We start from the raw sequence: 19,882 nt of genomic DNA on the forward strand, positions 1-19,882 counted from the left end.
ATATGAAATCATCTTTTTATAAATACCAAATAGTTTTTATAAATACAAAAAATAATAAAATAGTGTTTATAAATAAAAAAAATATTTTATAAATACAAAATTAATTTTAAAATATGAAATCATCTTTTATAAATCCAAAAATCGAATTTATATACAAAGAACGGTTTGTATATTTAAAAATAGTTTTTATAAATAAAAAAATAAAAAAATAGTGTTTATAAATCAAAAAAATGTTTTATAAATACAAAATTAATTTTAAAATATGAAATCATCTTTTATAAATCCAAAAATCGAATTTATATACAAAAAACGTTTTGTAAAATCGAATTTATATAGAAAAAACGTTTTGTAAATACAAAAATAATGAACAATTTATATAAAAAGTTCTAAATCAATTCAACACAACCAAATCACAATTCTAAACCTATTACACAACAAATCACAATCCTACCCAATCACCCTAACAAAAATCTATCAAAAACCTTCTAAAATCATCAAATCTACTTAAAAATCTAACAAATAAGACCTAAGAGAGTGGGATAGGGTCCTTACATGATTTGTAAGGGAATGGAAAGGATTCGCCGGAGAGTTCGTCGCGAGAGAAGGTGGAGAACGCCAGAAGGAGAGAGAGATTGCCGGAGAGGAAGAAGAGAGAAATGGGGAAGAAGATGCGTTTGGAGTTTATAAAACCTTGGGTCCGACGGATATTTTCCGTCGGAATTCCCTCAGTATTTTCAATTTCAATTTTTCCGAAATATTTGGCGGCTTGTTTGCCCGGTTAAATGAAAATATTCCGAGGAAATTCCGACGGCCACTTAAATATCCGTCGGAATTTCCTCAGAATATTTTCATTAATTCGAGGAAAAAGAATATCTTGTGCATGTATTTCTATTAATTTTTAAATTCGTTTATTCTTTTTCCTCGAATTAATTTTTAAAAGAAATACATGCACATGATATTCTTTTTCCTCGAATTAATGAAAATATTCCGAGGAAATTCCGACGGATATTTAAGTGGCCGTCGGAATTTCCTCGGAATATTTTCATTTAACCGGGCAAACAAGCCGCCAAATATTTCGGAAAAATTGAAATTGATAATACTGAGGGAATTCCGACGGAAAATATCCGTCGGACCCAAGGTTTTATAAACTCCAAACGCATCGTCTTCCCCATTTCTCTCTTCTTCCTCTCCGGCAATCTCTCTCTCCTTCTGGCGTTCTCCACCTTCTCTCGCGACGAACTCTCCGGCGAATCCTTTCCATTCCCTTACAAATCATGTAAGGACCCTATCCCACTCTCTTAGGTCCTATTTGTTAGATTTTTAAGTAGATTTGATGATTTTAGAAGGTTTTTGATAGATTTTTGTTAGGGTGATTGGGTAGGATTGTGATTTGTTGTGTAATAGGTTTAGAATTGTGATTTGGTTGTGTTGAATTGATTTAGAACTTTTTATATAAATTGTTCATTATTTTTGTATTTACAAAACGTTTTTTCTATATAAATTCGATTTTACAAAACGTTTTTTGTATATAAATTCGATTTTTGGATTTATAAAAGATGATTTCATATTTTAAAATTAATTTTGTATTTATAAAACATTTTTTTGATTTATAAACACTATTTTTTTATTTTTGTATTTATAAAAACTATTTTTAAATATACAAACCGTTCTTTGTATATAAATTCGATTTTTGGATTTATAAAAGATGATTTCATATTTTAAAATTAATTTTGTATTTATAAAATATTTTTTTTATTTATAAACACTATTTTATTATTTTTTGTATTTATAAAAACTATTTGGTATTTATAAAAAGATGATTTCATATCTATAAAAATATTTATATTTATAAATCTAATTTTGTATTTAAAAAACATTTTTTTATTTATAAACACTATTTTATTATTTTTTGTATTTATAAAAACTATTTGTATTTATAAAAAGATGATTTCATATTTATTAAAACTAATTTTGTATTTATAAAACATTTTTTTATTTATAAAAACTATTTTATTATTTTTTGTATTTTAAATATGTTTTCTATTTCAATTTTAATTTTATATTTTCGAATTTCAATTTAAAAAAAATAAATTTATATTTTTTTTTTTTAATTTTGGAAATATTCCGAGGAAGTTTATCCCTCGGAATATTCCGACGACATCTTCCTAGGAATATTCCGAGGAATTTCCGACGAACTTGTGGTCCTCGGAAATTCTGAGGAAATAGGGTTTCCTCGGAATTCCGTCGGAAATTTCCGAGGGATTTCCGAGGAAAGATGAATTTTCGAGGAGTTATTTCCGAGGACTTTTTTCGTCGGTATGTCGTCGGAATAGCGTTATTCCGACGACATATCGACGATTTTTTCCCTCAGTATGCCGTTGTTTTCTTGTAGTGCATTGAGAAAAGAGATTTCAAAAGATCTTCAGAGTTTCGACTAAAAAAATCTCCAAAGTATCCCAATTTACAGTTAATAAGAAACAAAACAAAAAAAGAAAAAAGAAAATAGAGCAAGAAAGTATATATTATTAGTTGAGATTAGTAAGTACTAGTTACATATATGGTATATGGTATATGGTATTAAGTGTTGTTCTGAAAAAAATGATGCCCTAAGCCAATGTTTCTTTTTGGTGAAAGGAGGCACGGCTTTGAGTAGGAGTAAATAATAAATTAATTTCTAAATCTTTTCTCGTTTTGGAGACCCTTCGCTTTAGTTTATGCAAATAACTGCATTTTTCTAGATATCACAGTCATATGTTGCACTCTATAGATGTATCAGTTTCCCACGAGAATAAGGTGTATATGGACCACCTCTTGATTGTTTAATGATATTTATGAATAGCTATGGACAAAAAGATAACACCTCACATAATTCCAAAGGCTAGTACTTAGCATCAGATTGGTTGAGCTTCCACATGGGAATCTTTGAAAATTTTGTATTCTTCTATGCATTTACCAAATATATAATTCTTAGATATAGTTATAAACAAAAAGAGTGATATGCATATGGTGTATCGAATTTCTAAATACATATATAATATATGGAATGAATATGATTTACTAGCTAATTGCCTCTGCTGTGTTTTTTCTTTTTGGTGATTGCCTTTGCTGTGTTTGTTAACTTGATCTATAAATATCATTTTTCCTTACGTCTGTAAGAATATAAAACACGTAAAACAGCACACACTTACCCACTATTAAATAGCTTAATATACGCAAGAGCATGAAAGCTCTTGTTTCTGTTTTTTTTTTCTGTAAAAATATCAAAACATATTCATCGACTCAACGCTCTCATCAAAAGGTCCAAAACATTCTTTGTATAACTCAATTACCAGTCTTAAAATCATAGATACTATTACTGTTTTATTTTTCATAATACATTTGGTAATAAGGCAAGTATTGTTTACTTATATTTTTCAAGTGAAAAGACGTGAAGGTGTTTTAATACCGCATGTCTAAGCTTCTGGAAGTTGATAAGGTAAAATATCAAGGAATTATTCATTGAGGAACAATGATTAATTTTAAAAGTATGATTGAGAATGGATGTAATATCTCCATAGTTCCTAGTGCCCTTTTATATCATTTGTATCCCCACTAAAATAAATTTACGAGAAAATGTTACAACATACAATGCTATTATATTATATCACCTTTAGTTTGGCTTTTTACCTAGTTATAGACATATTAAAATAATGACTTGAAATGAAAATTTGAAATTATAAGAAAGTTCACTATAATACTCTATAAGACTAGTAAATATTTTCATGAAATAATATTTATTAGTTAAATTGTAATCGTATTAGTAAACAAAAGGTATGGCTTTTTAAAAGATAATGAACTTACTTAGAGCAAAATCTAAATTATTAAGTAATCAATTCAACATTTATACTATGCATTTATAGTATGCTTCAAGACATTTCCAAGACTCAAGCATACACATAGTTTAATTATTCATCTATCCGGGTAATAGTAGTTGTAAACGGTCCTCACCCGAAACCCACAATCAATATATCCTAAGAGCTATTTATTAATATTCATGTTATTTTAAAAACAAATGTTTTGAAGTTTTATATATCGAAAATACAACGTAAAACACACATAAAAATCCAGGATCGTTAGTGTATAGTAATCATGTACAAACAAATGTAACACAATATGTGATGCCACCTGAAACAAACATAATATATGATTTAAGTTGGCATGAGCTAAAGAGAATCTTGTGAGATTAGTATATTTGACCGCTTAGATTTTGATTCAGAATCAAGCAGAGCCATCGTAACCCATCACTTCCACAAATTCTTCACACACTTATCTAACTCAGAGATTTTATCTTGACTTGGTATGCATGTCAATCAAGTAATTGGATTTAATAGAGTAGATGTTGGACCTTACTAGCAGCTATAATATGTCATGTGATGACATAAGGTACCATTGATGAATTTTTTTTATGTGCCTCCGTCAATGATTTGATTTAATAGTACTATAAAATTATGCACAATCAAGTTTAGTGCATTCACTACAAGAAAACGTAACCGACTCCGACGAAAAGTCCCGATAACCCAAGTTCTCGGAAAATCTCCAACGACTAACCGAGAAAATGTTGAGGAATTTTCAAATTCATCGGAAATTTGTAGAAACTTTCGGACGAAAATAGACGATCGACAAATTCTCGGTAAGGTTGTCGGACTTTTCTCAGAAACAAAAACAAGTTCCGACAAATAAGTTTTCTCGGTAATTTCTCGGTAAGGTTGTCGGAATATTTTCGGAAACAATAATAAGTTCCAACAAATACGCATTCTCGGTAATTTCTGGGTAATTTTATCGGAAGACTCTCGGATTGTACCGACATATGAGCATTCTCGGTATCTGGTTGGAGTAGCATCGCAAAAGTTGACAGTATTAAAGTGAATTATTTTTGTCACCGTAAGATCTTGTTCAGTTTAATTTCCAGATAAATGTTTGTCGGCGTTGTCTGGTAAAAAATAATACTACTGGTACTTGCATAAAGAAATACCGAAAGAAAATAATACTAATAATAACTAAACTTAATTTTTGTGGTCCACAATTTCCATATCCACTAAGTGTGTTTATTTTAAGAGATTTAATATTCCTATATTTCACTTTCATTTTTTTTTGTTAAGGGGTTTATCTATATTTTACTTCTTCTGGTCCCTTCTTCTCCAGATCTACACGTCCACGTCCAGTATCATATTTCTCTTTCATTTTATTCTCTTCATTGCTTCGATTTTCACCATTCTTTTCGTTCTCTTACTATTTTCTCTTCTTTCCTGCTTAAACCGTCCCTTTCTTCGACAAAAAAAAAAACCCGTCCCTTTCTTTTTTGTTTCTTTCAGATCTTGTATTGCTTTTCAAACCAAAGTTCCTTAAACCACCGCGCTTGATCTCCTTGCACCGCCACTATGCAACTCCTTCCACCGCCGTCACCTCTCACTCCACCGCCACCGTCACGGCCAGCTTCATATCCTACATAGGTACCATCGCCCACTACATCGGGAACCGTGTACCCTACACCGGCACCGTCGCACTCTACGCCAGCACCGTCGCACTCTACGCCGTCACTGTCACATTCTACGCTGGCACCGTCGCACTCGCATCCTGAACGGGCACTATCCGTAATAACTAATAATATAGTTTTATTTTTATTTTTATTTTTGTTTTATGGTTTATAGAAGTTTTATTTTAATTTCTTTATATGTAATGAATATTCTGTAATTTTAATATTATTCGAGTTTGCCTTTTTTTTTTGTTTTTTTTAAATTAAAAATATTAAGTTGTCGGAAGTTTATCAGAGTATAAATTACGGAATTTTATTGGAACGTTCCGACCAGTTTCCGACAAATACTTCCCACGCCATTGTGTCGGAATTTACCGATTAATTCCCGACAAATGGAGTTTCCGAGACCCAAACTCCGACTAAAGTTTGATCCTCTGAAAGTTGTCAAAACTATCCATTACCGACTAACTTCAGATGAATATGACTGTCGGTGTTAACGACTTATTTTAATGTTCTAACCAAAAAAATTTAGGGCCTTGATAAAGAAACTAAAAGCCAAATGAATCTGATAGGGATTGCATAATTTGATTTTTTTAAAAAATCAAACTAAGAATCTAAATGGTATCCAAATGAATGAAGAATAATCAATTCATTTTTTCTATTAACATTTACACCATTTACAAAGTACATATGGCCATTGTTATTCTCTTAATTTATATAATTTTAGATCAAATTTGTTTCTTATCAAATCTGAAAGAAACAATAACTAACAAATATTACCTTTCATTTCTATTATCTTTTATTCTTTATAAATTTTTAATTCATATTGTTCTTTTAATGGTCATCCGTTAGAGTTTTAAGTTTTAACATTGCTGTCATGATATTTTTTTCCTCTTTCCTAAACCAATATTTGAGATAAAATTCTAAACCGAAAAAAACCAAATTAGCAGTCAGTCTTCTTTTCTCTCTCGTTCCAGGTTTCTTTGATATGGCCTCTCTGTTAACCTGGGTGGGAGTCAGAATTCCACCTCACAGACCCTTTGAAGGATATGCATTTGTCGTAGACGAAGCTATGGTTATTCAAGAGGGAAACTCGTGTTGGATCCATGGGCTAGTAAAGCATTTCAATTATCTTTTGAGGGTCCGAGGATTGATCCACCAGCATGGAGTATGCTTCTTCATGATAGTGTCTAGAATGTTTAATCTATCGGCTGATAATTCTCTCCCTCTCCAGTCTCCTCCTTATGGCTAAACCAGCTTTGCAATACGGTCTTCCTCTCAGCGGGCTCATCCCATATCCGAATCTTGGTCCAACTGTTCCTCCTCAACCTAAATTTGCTGTCAGAAACATGCATGTTTACAAAATTGCTCAGTATCGAACTCATACCAAGTTTGAGATTGCCCTTATCAACACAATGAAGTTTTCGGCGGTAGCCATTGGTCTCTATGACTACCCGTCTTTGTCTCTTCCCTCTCTACCCAATGTTAGTCATTTTTCTTCTTCTTCTTCTTCATGTTTGGATTTTCTTTTCCAGTTTTACAACTTCTTGTTTGTTTCACGGTCTTCACTGTTGGAGGATGGCACAGCTTTCATACAGCTGCAGGACACTCCGATTTACAACAACCATGACTTTGTCTACCTCCAACTCCAAAGGCGCTCCATCAAGCACTTTGTGCTTCATCTCAGTCCCTTCAGGGTTTGATTCCCTTAAAACTTCTTTTTTGCTTCAGTCCCTTTATGGTTCTATGATTGAGAGTTATCTATGACTGAGAGTTATCATACCAAATTAAATTAATTTCCAGTTAAACAAAATTAAATTAATTTACTTTTTTTTGTTCAATTAATTTACAAATCTATACATAAATTCCAGTACATATATTTGAAGTCCTCATTTAGGCCCAAACAAGGATTGGGTACAGGCTTAAAAGCCCATCTATACATACGCAAACGAAGTATTGTCATTTGCGGTTCGACCAACCGCTTTAAACGCCAAATTCGTTAGGACCAAACCACACACACGCAAGATGAGTGAGTGACACACGCACGATGAGTGAAGTTAAAGTCCGATACTTTTGGAGAAGTCAGTAAGCTTTTGACGTCATCATCCACATGCTTTCTAAAGCTTGCGAGTCATTTAAATTGCACAAAGGAGATCATCGTTCTATCATTTCACTGTGAGAAAGTTTAGTTCAACATTACCAAAAACAACAATGGCTAAAACCAGATGGTTTTGCTTCGCTATCGCTCTTTTAGTGATTGCCCGTTTCTGTAACTGCGAAGAAGCAGTCTTGTCTCAGAAAGAACAGGACAGGGTCTCGAGATTGCCTGGTCAGGATTTCGATGTAGACTTTGCTCACTACTCGGGGTTCGTTACCACTAATGAGAAGCTGGGAAGAGCACTCTTCTACTGGTTCTTCGAAGCTGCTGAAGATTCTGCGTCTAAGCCTCTTGTTCTCTGGCTCAACGGAGGTTTGCTGACACAAACCAAAAACCCCTAAAGTTTCTTCCTTTTTTTGTAATTCCTATAGAAAGTCCTTTCCTTTTCAGCACATTCAGTAGTGCCTCAATGGATTTTCTAGAACTCATTGAACCTGTTTCAATCACACTATGCACGCTACTATTATATTTATATGATATGGATCTTGATTTGTACTTTTGGAGATTGTCTTGTAGCTACTTTGGTTTGAATTCGATTACTTTTGCTTGTTACACGTGATTTCCATTTTTGTCTTCATGTAGTTATGAGTGATTTTGATTCCTTAAAATGTAATCAAATTGGGAGATTTTTCTTTTTTTTTTTGTCTGTGTCTAAGATTTTTATTTATTTTAATTTTCTCTACTTACAGGGCCAGGATGTTCATCTGTTGGATTTGGTGAAGCAGAAGAGATAGGACCGTTCCACATTAAGTCAGATGGGAAGACTCTTTACCTTAATCAATATTCTTGGAACCAAGGTAAATGAAGTTGGTATGTTGCATAAGAGAGCTATGATTCACAAAGCTTACAACCTTTTATTTGTTTGCAGTTGCGAATATTTTGTTCCTTGATGCACCTGTTGGAGTTGGTTATTCATACTCAAACACTTCTTCTGATTTGCTTACCAATGGTGATCAGAGAACTGGTAATGATTTTAGCTTCTTTTAAGCTCACTGTCTCTTTAGATCCTCTTGTTGATGAGTGGGGAGGTTATGATTTTGCACAGCGAAAGACTCACTGCAGTTTCTTCTGAAATGGGTTGAGCTTTATCCGGAGTTCAAAGGAAGAGAGTTTTACATAGTTGGGGAGAGCTATGCAGGTAAGCTCATCTTACTTATTACTACTCTTTTCATTTTTGTCTCTCAAATCTTCTCTGGCTTGCTTCAGGGCATTACATTCCTCAGCTGAGTCAAGCCATTGTAGAACATAACCAAGCGTCTGGCGAAAACACCATTAATCTGATGGGTTACATGGTGAGCGCTTGCCTGTCCTCATTATCAATCCCTCTGTGGCTAGTTCTCATGAATGTTTGTTTACAGGTAGGTAATGGGCTGATGGATGATTACCATGACAGCCTCGGTCTTTACCAGTATATCTGGACCTTGGGTTTCATCTCCGACCAAACATACAGCTTACTGAAACTCAAGTGCGGTTTGGAACCCTTTGTTCACACATCCGAAGTGTGTCTCAAGGCTCTGGACATAATGGACATGGAGATAGGTGAGATAGACCAATACAGCGTCTTCACCCCAACCTGTGTTGCCAACGCTTCCCAGGCAAAGATGTTGCTGAAGAAAAGAGCAGTAGGTGGCCGTGTGAGTGAACAGTACGATCCTTGCACGATGAAACACTCTAAAGTGTATTTCAATCTTCCGGAGGTTCAAGAAGCTCTCCATGTCCCACCGGGACTTGCACCATCCAAATGGGATGTTTGCAGGTTAAAAATGCAACTTACTATATCTTAGAACTCGGCTTTGTAACAGTTTCTGATCAGGAGAGGTTTGGTTTTTTGCAGTGATGTTGTGAGTGAAAACTGGAAGGACTCTCCTTCCTCGGTTCTGAACATTTACCACGAGCTTATAGCTGCAGGGCTACGTATATGGGTTTTCAGGTCTCTTTCTCTATGAATTTTCTTAAAGTTATTTGCCGTTTTGGTAGTTAAAAAGTGTTGTGTTATTTGGTAACAGTGGAGATGCAGATGCTGTTGTACCAGTTACATCAACTCGGTACAGCATAGATGCACTAAAACTTCACCCAGTGAGTCCCTATGGTCCTTGGTACATAGACGGACAGGTATTAACAAACTCAATTGAGAAAGAAGAGAATCTTAGTCTTGTTATGTTTTGATACCTTTTTAAAAATTTGGGGACATGATTTGAATGAAACAGGTGGGAGGGTGGACTCAGGAGTATGATGGTCTAAACTTTGTGACTGTGAGAGGTGCAGGGCATGAAGTTCCTTTGCATAGACCGAAGGAGGCTCTTGCGCTATTCCAGGCTTTTATATCTGGAACTTCATTGCCAACTCCAGAGAACAGCATCAGAAGCGACAAGTCTGAACTCGTTGGTGACTCATGATGAGTTGTGTGATTCTCAGTCAGAAAGTTGCAGTCCTTGTATGAACTAGTTAAGATAATAATATAATAGCTTTAAACGCTGTTTTGAAACATTTAGTGTTGGATTCTATTAAGTGTCATATAATCCAAACTCCAATATATATTCATCAAGATAACACGCATTGTTCATGAGAAATTGAAAATTAAGTATGAACTAGTGTTGCAAAAAAAAAAGTATGAACTAGTAAAATAGTATAATATTGGGTAATAAAATAGAATTGGTATTGAAATAGGGGTCTAAACGTAAATAAATATAAAAAAGTTAAGCTTGACTTTGACCCATGAGCCCTTAGCCCAAATTTAAAACAACCTTGATGTAATAAAAATCTTCCGTTTGGTTATTTCAGCAACATTGGTCGGAACTTGGACCCAGAGGGTTGAGAGATATACGACGTTGTGTGATTGAAAGTTTTGAACTTATTGAATTTGAGGTCCTAAGACTGATTCTATTACGCTTATTAGCTTTGATCAATTTGATTTTAGTTTCGTGATTGTAATCTATGCTGGGACCGGATCAATCGAAACAGCAGCGATCATGGTGATGGTGTCTAACTCTAGCCATCACAACAAGGAAATAAACGTCAGAAGGAGGATCTCTGCGATGTATTCTTCTTCCCAATCTTTTTTTCTCTTGTTGCATATATGGTGTGATATAGAACCCACGGATGAATCCATATTATGCAGATACAATAAGCGGGAAGAGGATTTTTCAGCGCTTAAGGACTACAATGACTACTTGGAAGAAGTGGAGTGCATGAGTTAGTCTCTCACTTTACATTCTTTTGTTTATGTGTTGACAAGACCAGTGTGAGTATATATTATCTCCCATTCCACAGTATTTGATTTGGTAGATGGAATCAATGTTGGGGCCATTGAGGACAAGATTAAGAGATACTCTCAAGAGAATGCTGAACAGATCATGGTTAATCGCGCCCGCAAGGTAACTAAATTGCCTTTGGTAGCTCATCTTGGTTATTAGATGAATGTGTAGAAGAAAAGATATGAGATCATGCTTTTTGGTTCAACAGGCTGAGGATTTAACTGCAGCCTTGGCAGCTTGCAAGGCCCAACCTCCACAAACTGATACTGTTACGGTAAATAGAGTTATAATTTTTTATATTGACAAGAAGATGAAGATTTCTGACAAAAGCTGAAACCTTTGTTGTTGTTGTTGTTGTATGCATTTGTAGTCTTCAAACCATGGAACTACGGCTGCAACTGCATACATTCAGGCTCCACGACCAACGGGAATGGGCCCACAACCTGTACCTATAGGAGGAGGAGGAAGAGCAGATCATCAACGTTACTACTCTGTGGAAGACGAAGCAATGTTGAGGATCAAAGCGGAGAGAGCTCCACGCGCTGGAGGATTTTCTTTAGAGATAAGCAAGAAGAGGGCTTTTGAAGAAGCATTTTCATGCATTTGGGTTTGATTCCTCAAGAGATTTGTGTGCTTATCTTAAGACTGTGATCACCATATAAATCAATATATCGGTTAGAAATCACCATAGAAACCAATATGTTGCATGTTATGAATAAGTCTCAATCTTTCAACCTCTAGTGCTGGTTTTGATAACTTGTTAGAAGAAGAAAACAGTTCACATTCTTCTCAATATATATTTACACACAGAAAAATATACAAAGATGATGTTTTTGGTATGTGTTACTCAAAGGCAACCTACATAGAAAAGTTACATACATCTTCTTAGCTAGAAGCAAACAAAAACACAACACAATGACAAACACTCAACATAAACACAAAAATCTTCTTTTCACTTTCTTTTCTTTGTCTCATAGCCAGAAGTAAAGCATTGCCTGTTTCAGTAAACATGCCAAATATTTGTTAATAATACTAATAAAATACTAACCAAAGTTTACTAGTTAAAATTTGATTGAATATACCTCTTGAATGGAAACAATGGCTGGGTCAATCCAAGGTTGTAGATTCTCCAGTCTATCTGAGCGTTTCACTTCAGATGATTGCACAGAACTTACCTCCTCCTTCACCTCCCTCACTAGACTAATCTCTTCTTCCTTAACCACTCCACTAGTTTCAGGCTCAGTCTTAGTCCTTTCCCTCTCAAGCCTCTCTACTCTCTGTCTCAACCTCTGTAGTTCAGCTTGATACTCTCCACGGTTTCTCTTACCGCTTCTGTCTCTTGTCTGTTTAGGTGATTTCTTATCCATCTTTGCATGCTTTGCAACTTTTATCACCAGAGTTTCCTCACTTTTACACAAACCCTTTGATGAGCTTGCAACATCTTCTTCTCTCTTGTTGACTCGAGATTCAGACATTGAACTCTTGTATTGCATCGAGTCTCTAAAATGTGTAAGCTCTTTCACTTGCTCATCCAGCTTCTTGATCTGTTCCCAATACACATCTAAGGAACTCTTCTGTGAGTCCAAACTCTGCTCAATAACTTCCTTCTCCACAGGGATAGAAAGATCATCTACCAACTCTGGAGAGGGTGTTTGAGACCTATCACTCAATGACCCTTGAAGCTTAACATCATCTAAGCTATTCAAGTCACTATACCCCAAGCTCAAAAGCTGGCTTCTATAAGCTTCCACTTGATACTCAAGCGCAGTGATCTCAACCTCTTTCTGGTAGATAAAATCCTCTAAGAGCGCAAAGGACATCTCAGCGTGAGACATTTCTTCTTCGACTATTCTCTTGTACTGTTCAGCTTCCATGGCTAGCTCAGCTTTCTCTCCTTGCAGCCTGAGAATCATTGACATAGCCTCGCTCGCTGACGTGGCAGATGCTTCTCTCTCTGCTTCTAACTCATCTTGGAGCCTCTCAACTACTTCTTTGCGCTCATAAAGAGCCATTCTTAGATCATTTATCTCAGCTCCTGGTAACTTAAAGCTGTGGCTTCGTTCAACCATGTCTCTGCACAACACACACAACATAGAAAACAAACTTATACATAATGTTCTGTAATAACTTTCGTGATCCCATAAAAAGTTCAAGAACACCAAAATAAGCAGAAGAATCTTATTGTACCTGATAAGTTGTAGAAGAAGGGGAGCTTGATTGATGAACTTGCAGATCCTATGAGAGTGATGACTAGTTTAATCTCTTTGAACAGAGGTAATGCTTCAAATAAAAGAGATAAATATTCTGTTGAATTACTAAGAAACTTTGGTCAAATCAAAGTTGGAATGATCTAAAAAGGGAATATAATCTCTCAGTCAGAATAGTCATGCCAGACAAAAATAAAATCATTATGCTTCCTTACCAGGATCAAAAGTAGTTCAGGCTAGAAAAGATATCTCAGAACATAAACAGAACAAAGTTCTTCTCAACATAAAGAAAGTATCAAAATAGAACTTTTTTTAAAAAGAGGACTGTATCAGAAAAGCAGTGAATAAAAAATGATGAAATGCTGGAATATCTCAAACAAAAGGAGCTGGAACATATTTGGTGTTAGTAATCTTTGAATGATTAAAGCCTTAATGTGATCTTTAATTTTGAGTGTGGCATGTCACCTTTCATCTTTGATTGTAGTTTGAAAACTTCTAGTTGTTTAAATTCTAATATCTTTAAAGAAAAACAAAAAGAGAGGTTCTAAGATTCAACGGCTCATCATCATTACAGGGCCAAGTATTAGTTCCGGTGGGACCTACGGTGGCCGACTTCTGTTTTGTCACGTGTCAGAGACTGGTTCGAGGTTAGACTTGTGTCTGTAAACATAAGAAAATGATACAGCGACAGGGACAGTTTCAGAAGTAAAATTCCAGCCATAACTCCAAATCTTTGAGATCACAAACTTAAGATGAATACAAACTCTGTTTGTGCACAGATTGTTAGATGAATACAAACTCTGTCCTTAAACTTGTCTCTCACCATCTATTACTACCACCTTCCTCGGTTTCCTTCATTGATGACCTGATTTTCTTTGCTAAGGCCTTGAGAAGACTGCTATGGATTCCCACTCTAAGCTACATATCACATCCTGCAGCAATCCAATGCACCAGACTGAGAAAACACAGAACACAGTTGATCTAAGTAGATGTTGAAATTGAGTTGGATGATGTTTTCACCTGTGGATTCTGTCTGTCGATGTCAAAACTGTTTATCGCACAAGGTTCAGCCAGAAGCTCGATCGGTTCTTCCCCTGAGCAAAAGAAGATGCCACATCAGTTTGGTAAATCGTATACAAGGACAAAGACTAATGTAGTAGGAAGGCTTAAGTACCTTGCTCGATGACACCAAGGATCCCGTCTTCAGAGCAGGTCATAACAGGGAGAATCCTTGAGGACGAGATGTTGGATTTTGTGTATGAGTCATACTGAACTTCCCATACCTCACTTTCAGACAGAGGGTTGTTTATACCCGCACTTGCCCCAACACCAGAGAGAACGATAGGCTGTTTTGGCCAGCGAAGATCCCAAGCAAACACAGTACCAGAAGAACCTCCCGCCTAAACACATCACATCAAAACAAAATTATTAGACCACGCTTATAACTTGTGGTGATACTAAAATGCTAATCTGGTGTGGGCAATACTCAACGACGCTAAAGTTAATGTTGTGTATATGTGAAAGAAAATGTCCTTGATAATAGTGAAGGTCTAAGTATAATGTATCAAGAGGACATCTACTAGCCACAACCCACAAGGAGGTTTAAGATTCTAACACCAAAACCAAATGATTCACTTTCATCTCCTGTTTAGATTACTTTCCCAGGATACATACATTAAATTTGGCAAATATAATGGATCAAACTAAAAGTTCTCACATTCATCAATGCATGGTGAAGAGATTCTTCAACTTCAAACAACTAAGAACTTAATAAGATTTGTTACTACACCACACACACAGACAAAAAGGGTACTTACAATGCAAGTGTGCTTTCGTGATGGATGAATATCAATGGAGTGAACAATTGCAGAAGTTTTTCCTTGAAACCTGCAATGTCATCATCAAATGAAACACAGTATATGCATGCTAAAAAAGGATTCACCTTTTCACATCCTACTAGCTAAGAGTGTGGTCTAAGTTCTAACGCAAATGAACAAGCTTTCAGGTTCGATATCATTGAAGAGCAAACAAGCCAGTGACTCAAAACCAAACCAACCTAAAACTAAACCACGAAGATAACAGAGAACTCACCAGCTCCCTTTCAGCTGCGAGACAGCTTCACCAGCCTTCCTCTGATCCCACAGCTGCAAACCAAAACCATACCCACCAGTAACAAACTCACTCGGAGAAGCCCACTTCACAGCTCTATAACCCACAAGCCCATTCCCATCAAACACCCTCCTGTACCTCAACCCTTCTCCACCATTCACAACCGTCACCACATTCACTCTCCCATCATCCCCAACCGTCACACACTCTCCCCCCTCCCTCCAATCCACACCCTCCACGCGTCCCACATGAAACCTCTCCCCCTCCGCCGCGTAAACCTCTCCAATCACACCTCCTTCCACCAAATCAACCATCAGTACATGGACCGAGCCGGATGATGTGGCAGCCGAGACCATAGGCTTGAAGGATCCGCCGCCAACGACTTCGAGCGACGAAACGCGTGAAGGCGAAGTCCACGAGGATAGCGACACGACCGAGGGGCTATTGTTCGGGTTCGGGTCGAGAGATTGGATCTCGATCGACGAAGATTCGGACTCCGGGTCGTGGTAGGCTGCCGCGAAGAAACGGTTCAAGGCGGAGGCTTGTGGGAGCCATCTGACTCCGTCTACGTACTTCGATTGGGGTAATCTGTGGATCTGTAACGAATCGTGCATCTCCATGGCTACAGAGAGGTTTCTTAAGGGTTTAGGAGCAATGAAATGAACTCTGGTGGGAATGTTGGAAGAAGGACTCTGTGTATTTAGTATTCGGTTTGGTTCGGTTCGATTGTTTCGGTCGAGAATAAAATTTTACAAATGGGAGAGAAATTTGGTTCGGATTAGTTCGTGTAGGTTCCATTCCGTTTGATTCCAGTTGGATTAAGATATTTTGGATATAAAAATACACATTTTTGGATACTGGGAAATTTGGTTCGGTTTGGTTTCAATTTAATTCGGATATTTGAGATAAAAAAAAATATACATTTTCGGATAGTGGAAAGGTTCGGTTCGGTTCGGTTTAATTATAATTTATAAAAATACACATTTTTGGATATTGGGAAGTTTCGTTTCGGTTTGATTTCAATTTAGTTCGGATATTTTAGATATAAAAATATACATTTTCGGATATTGGGAAGTTTTGGTTCAGTTTGATTCCAATTTAATTCGGATATTTTAGATATAAAAATATACACTTTAGGATGCTGGGAAGTTTCGGTTCGGTTTTGGATTTTTGGTTAGACTCGGTTTTCTTGGATTTTGGTAAACGTTTAGGCCTCAGAAATGAATTTACCTAAGTACCCTCATTCTTTTACTGTTATTACAATAACAGTATTGCCCCTTATCACCATGTATGCTGAGAATCTTTGGTTTCAGGGGAAGTGAAAATGCTGACCTTACAAGTACAACACTGTAGCTTCATCTGTCCTAACGACAAAGTTCGAAGCTTTGATAATGTCTTCGTGAAAACTGGCGGCGGATTAGTCACTGTAGTGGCGAAAAAGAGAGGCTTGCCGGAGAAAGCAAACGAGAAACGACCTTTCTTGCAGATCAAAGTCCCCAACACAATCCTTGCTCGATCTGCAATCGCTGTTCTTGGTTTGGGATTCATTGATGCTGGGTAAGAACTTGTAATAACGCGAGATTGTAGCAGTATAGAAATGCTTATGATAGTGTTGTTAATAAACTCTTTCAGGTATAGTGGTGATTGGTCAAGAATAGGTGTGCTCTCAAAAGAAACAGAAGAGCTGCTCAAGCTTGCTGCTTTTCTTGTTGTCCCTCTCTGTATCTTTCTTGGCCTTTCATTCTCCGATGAATCATCTGATTAGAGGAATGTGACAGTTTGTTTACTTTGAATATTCTGTGTAGTAGCACACTGTGACAGTTCGTTTTACTTTGAAATATTCTTGGTAAATGAAAAAATCATTTATAACATTTTACACAATGTGTTACTTGCTTCAAAAGGCACAAGAAGGCGAAGCGCGTCGAAAATCCATGATAAGAAGAGAGGCAACACTATGAGCAAGAGCTCCTAACACTACGAACACATGGAATATCTGATGGCTATGTCCCGCAACATCGAACGCACCAGGCTTCCACCTCTCGGGTATACGGCTCACATAAAAACCAGCTCCCGTCGCGTACAACACCGCCATCGCTAGCTCGTAGACCAGGGCGATAAGCACGTTGGGGTGATCCTTGTGAAGGTAGACCAAATGCGAGACGGGTACGATACCAGAGAACCCCATCGTTAGGAAAACAGCAGCTCTGAAAGGTCTGAAACGCGGAGCCGAGAGCGCTGGAGAGAGGAGGGTGAAGATGGCTAGGAGACCGAGGATTGAGATTGAGGAGAGGTAGAAGAGACGCCAGTGAGTGTGGCAAGAGAATGCGTAGTAGAGAGGTGCGAAGAAGGAGGAGACGATCATGAGGGAGATTCCTGCGTAGTCTAGGCGCCAGAAGAAGAGGTTGAATTTTCTTGAGTGGCAGGCGAAGAGGTGTGACAGGGAGCTGCACATCAAGCAGATCATGGCTCCGGATAGGAACAAGAGCCATGGCCATTTTGGAATTGTTTCGTGGTTTGCTTCTTCTCCTTGATAGTTTAAGAACGAGCTAGTGTGTGTCACGTTTGAATCCTGCCAAGAGACACCAGATATTTAACTCAAATGTTTTGAAAGTTACATCACATGGTGAGGGAAAGTTACCACTTAGAAATAGTGCAAATTTGCAATCAGCATATTATATGTTTACATGAGCACAAGGCCTACAATTATTAACCAAAGCAAAAAGTTTGGTTTTCGGTTCAGTTCGGTAATATTTATAAAAAAATCAGTTTTTGTTTCAGTTCGGTAATTGGTAAGTTCAGTTATATAAAAAAAAAATCTATACCGATTTTTACCAAATTTTCGAACCGAAATAACAAAAATAATTAATTTTTTTTTTGAATTTTTAACCAATTTAATTGAATTTGAAAACTTCAGTAGAAAATTTCGAAATCAAACTAACCGAAACAAACTAAACCAAACTTTTTCGGTTTAATTCAACGAGATTTTGGCTAAACCAAACTAACCCACCTGAAAAACCAGAACTAGCCGACATGATGAGCACAATGACTTGCATGTCTACTTGTAATGGAATAAACAATGTCACAGTCTGTATAAGAATCTTACATGATACAGAGTTTGATAGCTGGAGAAGTAAACATCTTTTGGCATAGCCGTTGACGGCCACGGCCAGCGAATTGTCTTCCTGTCGTTTGGACCAAACCATAGAGTTTAGACTTTTATATTAAAAACCAACAAAAAGACGATTTTAACCTCGAGACAAGTCTTTACCCGGAGAAGAGTCTCACGAAGCCGGTCAGGCCAACCTCCGTGGTTTCCATGGAACTAACCACCATCATCCAACCGAATATCAGAAACCCACCCAAGTGCCTGTCCATTTCAAAACTCGAATCAATCTCAAAAATTCTCAAATCTTGAAACTTTTGTAAAACAAGAATGTGTACATACGTCCAGATGTTGAGAGTCTCATTGTGCCAAGAGAAGGCGCTGAGGAAAGTCTCCTTGAGAGACCACTCGCACCGGTAATGATTGTGTATGAACTCGTTGTCCTTGAGATACTTTGGCAACTCCTCGAACTTCATCAACTTCCTCTCAGGGCTCTTCTTCTCGCCGGAGTCCGAAGTCTTCCCATTTCTCGGAGTTATCTTCGAAGAGTCCCTCGCCGCTCTTCGTTTCTGCATGATTCTCTCGTTCGCTGAGCTCGCCGGAGAAAATGAGCTCCGGCGAATCAACCACCGTCGATTTTTCTCTGGATATTCGGAGTCAGTTTTGTTTTTCGGAGGAGGCTTCGTCTCCTACTTATACGGAGAAGAAAGCTCTCTGTGTTTAAAAAGACAAGCAAGCAAGCTTCGTGTCTTTCGTCTTGAAGATGACATACGTGGCGGCTTTGACCGGTCTTTTCTCCACGTGTCTTTATTTCGTTGGGTAAACTAGCTTAGCTTAGTGTGAGGGGGATACAGCTGATTAATACTAGTATTATAATTATTACCCGCCGTGTCCGTTTGAAACAAAATAATAAAAGTTACAGTTGGAAGGTGAGAAATACAGAAATTGTGGCGTCTTTAACCAATTAGTGTTTTATCCAAAAAAAACAACAATTAGTGTTTTAGAAGTTCCAGAAGTTGGAGTGACGTTTTTATAAAATCTAAAACTTCGTATTTTAGCCTAAGTTTTTTTATATAAATTTTTGAAAACCAACATGTGATTAAACTCTACATAAATAAGTTGATAGACTTTCTAGTTCACATTCAGGCTAGTACTGAGATTAGAATATGCTTTTGGTAATTGATAAAGTGTTTTTTATTCTAAAGCAAACTTGCTATAACGATCACTTCGCCGAGTTTCACCCTAATCAGTTAAGTCAACCATGATTGAGTAATTACAACATTATGTTTTCTAGTCATTTATACGTTTTCAAGAATGGTTTTATAACACGATGGGTGTTGATCGAAGCAATTAATCTATAGGGCACAGCGAGGTAAATTGAAAGAGTAAGTAACTTTTAATTGGTTATCTATAAGATTCTCCAAGGAGGTTTGTTTCATAAGACAAGACAACACGTATATTTCCATTTTATATTTGTATGAACCTGGATTTGTATGAATCTAGAATTATTGTTCAAATAAAGTCAAACATTTGAATATA

General features: G+C 36.7%; 6 protein-coding genes and 1 long non-coding RNA gene across 11 annotated transcripts; 4 read left to right on the forward strand and 3 right to left on the reverse strand.

Moving 5' to 3' along the window:
* Positions 1-2,404: 2,404 nt before the first annotated feature.
* Positions 2,405-5,755, forward strand: LOC125590148. The gene is made up of 2 exons (XR_007326356.1): positions 2,405-4,669; positions 5,352-5,755. It is a non-coding gene; the product is annotated as an uncharacterized LOC125590148 (long non-coding RNA).
* Positions 5,756-7,548: 1,793 nt separating this feature from the next.
* LOC106407651 (serine carboxypeptidase-like 29) lies at positions 7,549-10,157 on the forward strand. Its single transcript, XM_013848525.3, has 9 exons — positions 7,549-7,982; positions 8,360-8,467; positions 8,539-8,634; positions 8,716-8,808; positions 8,877-8,962; positions 9,029-9,426; positions 9,505-9,600; positions 9,677-9,782; positions 9,878-10,157. The coding sequence occupies exons 1-9, from the start codon at positions 7,724-7,726 to the stop codon at positions 10,064-10,066; spliced, it is 1,431 nt and encodes a 476-aa protein (XP_013703979.2). The 5' UTR covers positions 7,549-7,723; the 3' UTR covers positions 10,067-10,157.
* Positions 10,158-10,323: 166 nt separating this feature from the next.
* LOC106410552 lies at positions 10,324-11,664 on the forward strand. Its single transcript, XM_022706142.2, has 5 exons — positions 10,324-10,707; positions 10,789-10,862; positions 10,941-11,044; positions 11,133-11,198; positions 11,295-11,664. Exons 1-5 carry the CDS (start codon positions 10,640-10,642, stop codon positions 11,535-11,537), a joined length of 555 nt encoding a protein of 184 aa, XP_022561863.2. The 5' UTR covers positions 10,324-10,639; the 3' UTR covers positions 11,538-11,664.
* Positions 11,665-11,707: 43 nt separating this feature from the next.
* LOC106410550 (calponin homology domain-containing protein DDB_G0272472) lies at positions 11,708-13,631 on the reverse strand. Of its 4 annotated transcripts, none has more exons than XM_048763268.1 (4): positions 13,347-13,631; positions 13,112-13,159; positions 12,007-12,997; positions 11,708-11,919 (listed from the first exon to the last, which is right to left on the reverse strand). In XM_048763268.1, the coding sequence occupies exons 3-4, from the start codon at positions 12,991-12,993 to the stop codon at positions 11,896-11,898; spliced, it is 1,011 nt and encodes a 336-aa protein (XP_048619225.1). In that variant the 5' UTR covers positions 12,994-12,997; positions 13,112-13,159; positions 13,347-13,631; the 3' UTR covers positions 11,708-11,895. The 4 variants fall into 4 exon arrangements, with proteins under 4 accessions (XP_048619225.1, XP_048619224.1, XP_013706520.2 ...); XM_048763267.1 differs by having other exon boundaries at positions 13,112-13,204; XM_013851066.3 differs by having other exon boundaries at positions 13,112-13,228.
* Positions 13,632-13,823: 192 nt separating this feature from the next.
* LOC106410549 (nuclear pore complex protein NUP43) lies at positions 13,824-15,860 on the reverse strand. Its single transcript, XM_013851065.3, has 5 exons — positions 15,223-15,860; positions 14,949-15,018; positions 14,306-14,531; positions 14,152-14,225; positions 13,824-14,063 (listed from the first exon to the last, which is right to left on the reverse strand). The coding sequence occupies exons 1-5, from the start codon at positions 15,858-15,860 to the stop codon at positions 14,010-14,012; spliced, it is 1,062 nt and encodes a 353-aa protein (XP_013706519.2). The 3' UTR covers positions 13,824-14,009.
* On the forward strand, positions 15,412-17,183 carry LOC106410553. 2 transcript variants are annotated; one of them, XR_007326357.1, is made up of 3 exons: positions 16,379-16,797; positions 16,873-17,060; positions 17,142-17,183. XR_007326357.1 is itself a non-coding variant. In XM_013851071.3 (2 exons), exons 1-2 carry the CDS (start codon positions 16,565-16,567, stop codon positions 17,003-17,005), a joined length of 366 nt encoding a protein of 121 aa, XP_013706525.2. In that variant the 5' UTR covers positions 15,412-16,564; the 3' UTR covers positions 17,006-17,111. The 2 variants fall into 2 exon arrangements, 1 of the variants encoding a protein (XP_013706525.2); XM_013851071.3 differs by lacking the exon at positions 17,142-17,183 and having other exon boundaries at positions 15,412-16,797; positions 16,873-17,111.
* LOC106410547 (heptahelical transmembrane protein 2-like) lies at positions 17,066-19,076 on the reverse strand. Its single transcript, XM_013851064.3, has 4 exons — positions 18,686-19,076; positions 18,509-18,607; positions 18,344-18,422; positions 17,066-17,809 (listed from the first exon to the last, which is right to left on the reverse strand). Exons 1-4 carry the CDS (start codon positions 18,916-18,918, stop codon positions 17,135-17,137), a joined length of 1,086 nt encoding a protein of 361 aa, XP_013706518.2. The 5' UTR covers positions 18,919-19,076; the 3' UTR covers positions 17,066-17,134.
* Positions 19,077-19,882: the final 806 nt, after the last annotated feature.

The sequence above is a fragment of the Brassica napus genome, chromosome C7, assembly GCF_020379485.1.
Source record: "Brassica napus cultivar Da-Ae chromosome C7, Da-Ae, whole genome shotgun sequence".
In the NCBI taxonomy this organism is placed as follows: Eukaryota; Viridiplantae; Streptophyta; class Magnoliopsida; order Brassicales; family Brassicaceae; genus Brassica; species Brassica napus.